Source organism: Camelina sativa, chromosome 16 (genome assembly GCF_000633955.1).
Source record: "Camelina sativa cultivar DH55 chromosome 16, Cs, whole genome shotgun sequence".
NCBI lineage: Eukaryota > Viridiplantae > Streptophyta > Magnoliopsida > Brassicales > Brassicaceae > Camelina > Camelina sativa.
This window is the reverse complement of record NC_025700.1, coordinates 265,090-272,613: the sequence shown is the minus strand read 5'-3', so window position 1 is coordinate 272,613 and position 7,524 is coordinate 265,090. Positions and strand designations below refer to the sequence as shown.

General features: G+C 39.0%; 2 protein-coding genes and 1 pseudogene across 2 annotated transcripts in view; 1 reads left to right on the top strand and 2 right to left on the bottom strand.

Moving 5' to 3' along the window:
- The window catches only part of LOC104749010, a 13,810-nt pseudogene extending 12,638 nt beyond the window's left edge, over positions 1–1,172 (bottom strand).
- LOC104749009 (EID1-like F-box protein 3) lies at positions 3,415–4,532 on the bottom strand. Its single transcript, XM_010470590.1, has 2 exons — positions 4,079–4,532; positions 3,415–3,782 (listed from the first exon to the last, which is right to left on the bottom strand). Exons 1-2 carry the CDS (start codon positions 4,530–4,532, stop codon positions 3,415–3,417), a joined length of 822 nt encoding a protein of 273 aa, XP_010468892.1.
- The window catches only part of LOC104753164 (protein HUA2-LIKE 3-like), a 14,684-nt gene continuing 12,676 nt past the window's right edge, over positions 5,517–7,524 (top strand). The window contains exons 1-3 of the mRNA XM_019237642.1: positions 5,517–6,042; positions 6,527–6,603; positions 7,389–7,476. Coding sequence (XP_019093187.1) covers positions 5,920–6,042; positions 6,527–6,603; positions 7,389–7,476 — 288 coding nt within the window. The 5' untranslated portion in view covers positions 5,517–5,919. The remainder of the gene's footprint in view (positions 6,043–6,526; positions 6,604–7,388; positions 7,477–7,524) is intronic.

Below are 7,524 nucleotides of genomic sequence, written 5' to 3'. Positions count from 1 at the left end.
AGCTTGTATGAAACTCTTCACCAAGCCTTGGTTTTTATAGTACAAATCTTAGGGAATATTACATAGAATATTCCTTAAGCTTTATTTTACAACCCTCCATTTATTCAACTCTCTACTTTATTTTACAACCCTCCATTTATTCAACTATCTCACAACCATATATTTCACTATCATATATTACTCACTTATTACTTATTTTAGATAAAATTGACTTAAAAAAGGAATACATTCCAAACAGGACAAGTCGAGTTCAATAGTTGAAACTGGAATCCAACAGACAGGATTACCAGGTACCAAGGGACTTCTTTAGTGATTGGAACCATCCAGTTACTATCTTGAACCCATGAAAACCACCAATTACGTTTCAAGAAAATTTGTTGTGCCTAAAGATACATACATACACAAAAGCCAAAAATCACACTGAAACTGAGAGAGAGAAAGGGTATCTAACTTCTAGTGTCTATGAAAAATCATCAAAATCCATAAGACGTACCGTTTCCTTGACAAAAACACAGAGGCCACCACTTCGCTCACACTTGATAGGTGTCTGAGAGCCAACGATCCCTGATACTGATACGATCTTGCTCTCTAATGCTAGCAATTGCTCTGAAGAAGAAGGATTCCAAAGACTTGAATCAAACAAAAAAAAAAAAAAACCCCATCAAAACTAAGAAAGTTGAATCAATGGCGGAAGAACGAACATACCCAAATCCTTGATCTGGTGAACCCTAGTGGCTGGATTGAGCATCTCAAAATCACTGTCACAGGAAAGATTGATGAAATTTATACACATTCTCACACAAACAAGTAACCAAAAGGGAAAAAAAAAGAAGCCCTAACCTGTCTGTGAGCTTACTGAGAATATAAAGAGCGGTGGCGCTTAGGCATATCAATCCACCTAAATATAACTCTATCATCTTCTTCTTCCACTGATTCCTTCACGAGAAATCAAATCTTCATTTCTTTGGAGAAACAAAACGGACTTGCCTTGTTTTGCCGATAAAGGAATAATCCCCCTCTCAATTTTTTTATTTTACTTTCTTGTCCTCAACTATTTCTTTAAATAGCAAAATATATCCAATATTTACTCCTTCCAAAAAGAAAACCCAAATCTAGTAACAATGTTGTAAAATCTTCATTTGATAAGGAGAGGGACAAGTCCACAAAAACGTTCCTCCTCTCTACTAATTATATATATTTATATCGACATGGATGGATGTTAACATTGTGTGGCATTGGCTGCTCATGGATTTAGGATTATTAAGGCTTCAACTACTACTGTTGTCATAACTCAGAACTAGTGCTGTGCCTCAGTGCCTGCTCCACTACCGATTATCTCATCAAGCTTTTTTTTTTTCTTTTTTCCCCATTTGGTTATTTTACACACCTGCATCCATTGGAACCAGTGTAGTATTAAACCTGATCTTTAAAACTAAATGATTCTCACATTTATAATTAATGTCCAGTTCGTTTCGTGAACTAGACAAAATATCTGGATACAGTATCAAGACGCAGTATTTGGACGTAACATCTAGATGATGTTCTTTTGTGTTATTGGTTTATGTATCCATAAATTGTATCTCGATTCAATTATGTTTGTTTTGTAATTTGATATCTGTATCTGGATACAATATATGTAAAATACCAGAAAGTCTTTTATTTTATGTTGAATATGTTTTAGTGGTTTAAATTTACTTATGTTTTTTTTGCTTATTTTCACATATATTAAATAAATATTTAAAAATGAGATTTTGTGTTTTCGGTAGAAAAACAATATTTTGCAGTTTTGGCGGGAAAACAAGATTTTGCGAGTTTGGCGAGAAAATAAAATTTTGCATTTTTTTGCGGAAAACATAATTTTGCTGTTTTAACGGAAAAACGAGATTTTGCGGTTTTGACGGAAAAACGAGATTTTGCGATTTTGGCGGGAAAAACAAGATTTTGCGAGTTTGGTGGGAAAAAGAGATTTTGCAGGTTTGACGGAAAACGAGATTTTACGGTTTGGCGGGAAAACGAGATTTTACGGTTTGGCGGGAAAACGAGATTTTACGGTTTGGCGGGAAAAACGAGATTTTGCGGTTTTGGTGAGAAAACGAGATTTTGCGGTTTTGGCGGGAAAACGAGATTTCGCGAGTTTAGCGGGAAACATAACTTTGCTGTTTGACGGGAAAACGTAATTTTGCGGTTTTGGCGGGAAAACGTAATTTTGCGGTTTTAACGGGAAACATAACTTTGCGGTTTTAACGGGAAAACGTAATTTCACGGTTTTGGCGGGAAAACAAAATTTTGCAGTTTTGGTAGGAAAACGAGTTTTCATGTTTTTGTGTTTATTGGTAAGAAAACGAGATTTTGCGGTTTGACGGAAAAAGCAAAAATTTGCGGTTTTGGCGGGAAAATGTAATTTTGCGGTTTTGGCAGGAAAACGAGATTTTGCGGTTTTAGAGAAAAATGAGATTTTGCAAGTTGGCGGGTGAAGAATTGGAATTTTAGAGTTGTATGTATATTAGAATTGAGAAAAAATATTTTTGTAATTATTTAATTAAAATAGGGATATTTTTGACTTTTACAAATTATGGATGAAGTAAACTCATCCAAACTCTCTAAAAAATCTCATCCAGAAATTCAGTTTTTTTTTTATAAATTTTTAAAATGTATCCAGATATTGTATCTAGATGAGTTCCTAATTGTTACTAAACGAACAACAATAAGCATTTGCATCCAGATATTGCATCCGGTTCACCAAACGAACATGACCTAAGACTTTTACGAGGAACACTCTGCATTTTTGGTATTAGCTTCTTTTCCAGCAATCGGGACAACACGTTATACCTACCGACTTTAGTATGCAAAATTCACACAAGGGAAGAGGCTATGTTTAATATTATCCTGTCTATTAATGAACCTAATAACGATCATCGTCCAACTTTTTTTGTTTGTTTGTTTGTGTCAAGCCATTGTTTTACTACTGCAAGTGATCAAGAAGAACCAAAAGCAAGTACTCAACTGAAACCAGTTAAATTAGCAAGTATTATATGGAAAGTATAACCCTATATATGATCCATGTTTTCGTTGTTTGAAACATCATACAGTATATAGCGCCATTGTTGGTCATAATTGGCCAGTCAAATAATTAATGTTACAACAACAAAAAATTCAGATAGTGTACCAAGATAATCTAAACCTTCAAACCAACCGAATCGATTATAAGCTTAGTACAGTAGGTGCACAGAGTGTATGCTAGAAGATCTTCTCACACGATCCACATCATCCATCATCCGAGCAACTAGTGAGCTCCACATGTCATAGGAGAATGAATATAGTTGACATCTCCTCATGTGGTTTTTGCATATAATAATGCCCCGCCAAGAGACCTAATTCCACGTGGACAAAACGCCACCACCATTTGGCATTGGACTAGATCACATTGCCGTCACTGTTGTCCTCCTCTTCACCATTCTCTTCTTTGTCTGACGACGAAAGCGGAATGAGCCAGCAGGTTCTGTGCAAGTGACCGCTCACGCACACGAAAAACTCTAACCCACCTTCCCGTGATCCCAGCCTCCGCGCTGCACTCTTCGGTACTAGACGCGCCGCCGTCATGCTCCACATGCGCCCTCCGCAATACGGACACCTGAACTTCTCCTCCAGCGCCGCCTGTCTTCTCACGAGACACTCCCTCGTCTTTGACCTCATAAATTCCCTAAACACCCCTCTAAAGACCCCTAAGTGTTCGTCTCCACCCACCGCGTGATGCGCGCAGGGATCGCTTATGTATAAGCATTGTCGGCCCAACATTAATGAGGGCCCTACGCAAAATTTAAAAAATATGTCTTTTTCACCTATGACAAAAGTTATAGATTTTCTATAAAAGGTCATCACTTAATATTTTAAGGTCTTTTACATATTCTACAAATGAAAAAGGTCTTTTACATGTAAAAAAAAAAAAACTTTATACATATCCTTAAAAAAAAGGTCTTTTGTTTAACAGATTTTTAAATGAAAGAGGTTTTTAAAATGTTGGGCCCGAATCTTTGGCTTCACTTGCTTCCCCTGTGAGCCGAGCCTGTGTATAAGAGATCACGCCGGCAATTCTTAGGCAGGAAGAATCTGCCGGAGGTCTTGGAGAATCTGGACTCGCAGGCGAAGTGACCTAGCGACGGTTGACTCAGATTGAAATACAGGGTCGACTCGCCACCGCCGCAGAAGAACATGAGCTTGGCTAACGCGTGCCATCCGCCGTCGATTCGCCAGCTGGGATCTGCGCCGGACAATGCCGCCACCATCCCCGGAGCACGGTTCACGCAGAGCCGCCGCCATAGAATTCGTCTGGCGATTGCGCAAAACCTGCGGCTGAGTGAGGCGACCGCGCATAGCATGTGGATGTCCCAGCTGATGGATTCGAAGACGAGAACCAAGACTCGCTCGTTCTCTATACCTGACTCACCCGAGCTGGACAATCGACTCGGTTGGTTTGATCTCAACCGTCTATTCGTGTTCATCTGGACGACGGAGAATCTAGCCTCTAGAAGCATTGAGTTTTATTGCGGTCTACCACGTGCGTCGTGATCTCACTTATTTATATCCGGTGGCCCGGTGCTCGAGAATTACACACGTGGCTTTGCGCCAGAATAAGAGATCCATGGCGCTCCTAGCCACTAAATTCGTGTCGAAATTCGATTGGTTAGTGGGACGCGTGTCCATTGGTGATTGCGTATACGTCGCAACAGAGAATCTATATATAAAAACTGACGTCTCTCGGTTTTGTGTCAAAGGTCTAAAAAATAAGAGATGAAGGGGCCACGTGTCGAGACGCGTACGAGAATCCGAAACGTCTTTTTCTGAAACCAAAAGAAGGACAACAAAAAATCTTACAAGAACACGTGTCTTCAGACCGCAGTTTATTTGTTGCTGAGAAACGTGGCATTTCTCCGAAGTAATCTTCTAAACTAAGAAGAGACACAATCTGAATCACACAAACAAAGCAGTCGCATGAAAGCAAGAGCCCCCCTCCCCCACAAGGATACATCCAACAGGAAGATTTTTTTAGTTTGTTTGAAAATGGTCAAAGTCGTGGTTCGAGTTCCCCATATCGTTCTTCTTTTTCCAGTGAAATTAAATTAGCAGCACGCGACAACTTCTCTTTATTCCGAAAATCTTTACGTTACGCTTAAATAACGAAGTTGAGCCATTAATGGGCTACAAGTAAGCCTTATGAAGCCTATATGTTTCTCTTCCACAAATTGAATGGGCTTAGAAGAGTGGTTGGATCACGTGGATTTGTTTTTTTTTTTGGTTGTAAGTATACTCACTCCCTGGTAGACGTACAAACCAGCCAGATACGCTCTTTTAAGTCTTATCTCTCTAGTAGACGGAACTTTTGTGAAAAAAAGGAAATAAAGTTAACCTACGCGTGTATGGCGCACGTTAGACAACGCCTATGGAAAACTTGCAAACCCTACACCGACCGAACGATTAACAAAAACATAATAATATTTTTACTCGTGCCAATCAAACCAGCTTCTTCTTTCCTTTTCTTTTTTTTTTTTTGTCGATGGGGGTGGGGTGATTATTTCGTGTGTGAATGTTTCTCTTCCACAAAAGCGATATAATCCCAATCAATCTTCTCATCTCTCTCTCTTTCGCTCATCTCAATTAGGGTTTACGAGACCAATTTGTTTTTCCCCCTAATCTTGCGTGCGTAAATCCGTATCGATTGGGTTGGGGAATTTTTTTCAATGCCTGCGAATCCTCTAGCGGAATCTGTCACCGAGAAGAACCCTCCTAGGCACTGCCGAGCTGCTAATTTCCGCCTACGATTTTGGCTTAACTTCGATAGTTAGAGAGAATCCTTACCTCTCTCTTTTTTTTTTTAGTTTTCTTTCTAATTTGATATTCGTTGGGTTTTTTTTCTGAAATCCGATGGCTCCGAGCCGCAAGAGAGGCGGTGGTAAAGCTGCGGCCGCTGCATCTGCTCGCCGGGAGTGGAAGGTTGGCGATCTCGTGCTTGCCAAAGTCAAAGGCTTTCCTGCTTGGCCTGCCGCGGTATGTGCATCTCTCTGCCCTTTGCGCTTTCTCTTTTTTTCTTTTTTTGTTTGTAATTTGGTTCTGCTAGATTTAATTGCTCATTAGTTTCATCATATGGCGGTAGAGATCGCTGTTAATTTAGGGTTTGAAGTTGCATGTCTCGCCCTTTTCTCCTGTGAAAGACCTTTTCTAGGTTGATGTTTATGTCAGATTTTAGCGATTGCCTAAGGGATTTGGATATTTTGAGGACGATGGTTGGCTAGTTTTTTTAGCAGATTCAGGAACATCCGTTTTCAATTATTGTTAGTAGATGCCACCCATTTTTTACTCTCTTTTTAGCAAGTTTAATGTTATAAATCTAACATCTTCTTAAGCTCTTGTTAATTGTTGTTATATGATTTGATTCTTGCGAGTGATAATCCCATTTGCCACTTTCCTGTCATGTTCGAGTTTATTTTTCTGGATCACTGCCTCGTCTCCTTATTTGTGGAATTAATTTCAGGTTAGCGAACCGGAAAAATGGGGATACTCAGCCGACTGGAAGAAAGTATTGGTTCACTTTTTTGGCACACAACAGATGTAAGTTCTCAGGCCTTTACTATCACCCTCGTATCTACTGTTTGCTTTCTGCTTATACTTCCCTTATTTGGCAAATGCTAACATTTTCAACCGCGACTTCCTATTGTCGTCCTACTGAGTAGTTTAATTTATTTTATTATGATTCTCATATGAGGTGATGAACTGTCGCTTTTGTCTCACTAGATTAGGATGTAGAAGCTGGTACCCTTGGTTTTGGCTATAAATTTTTTAACTTGTTCGGCGGGTATGGCAAATTTTTTTCTAACATACACCACTTAACTCTAATTTTACTGGGTTTAGAATCAGAATCATTCCTGGTGTGGACTTCTGTGTTCTCTTTAGTAAATGATACTTGATTGGATGGATTTTCTACTTTCCAGATAGTTGGCAACAGTGATACTTGTTTTTCATATATTTAGCAATTTTTGGTTGAGTTTCACATCTATTGGATGGTGACTTTTTTTTATCATTTGCCCTGCTTAAAGCCTTTTGTTTAGTTTGTGTGATGAATTCTCTGAAAAGTGAAAACTGTTTGATCATTTACTTGCAGATTAGCATCAACATTTAGTGAATGTTCTTTTTGTTGCATCTTCCATCCCCACGGTTAAGTGCATACTAATTATTATGAAGAAAGCATTTTAGCACAGCTGCCTGTTTTTCAAATATAATTGATTAAGTGAACCAGTCCAAGGTTGTAAACTGTGCCTATTTTCTCTTCCTTCTAGATCTTAAATGTTATTTATGCCAGCGTATGCAGTTAGTAATACTTTTTGGTGTATGCGCAGAGCTTTCTGCAATCCTGCTGATGTTGAATCATTTACTGAGGAGAAGAAGCAATCGCTTTTGACAAAACGGCATGCCAAAGGTTCCGATTTTGTCCGTGCCGTTAAGGAGATCACAGAGAGTTTTGAGAAGCTGAAG

Excerpts from the sequence above, each read along its gene's own strand:
- LOC104749009 (XM_010470590.1), bottom strand. The coding sequence starts at position 4,532 with ATGCTTCTAGAGGCTAGATTCTCCGTCGTCCAGATGAACACGAATAGA. Across the intron at positions 3,783-4,078 it reads GCCTAAGAATTGCCGGCGTG|AATGCTTATACATAAGCGAT; the intron begins ATCTCTTATACA and ends TGTTGGGCCGAC.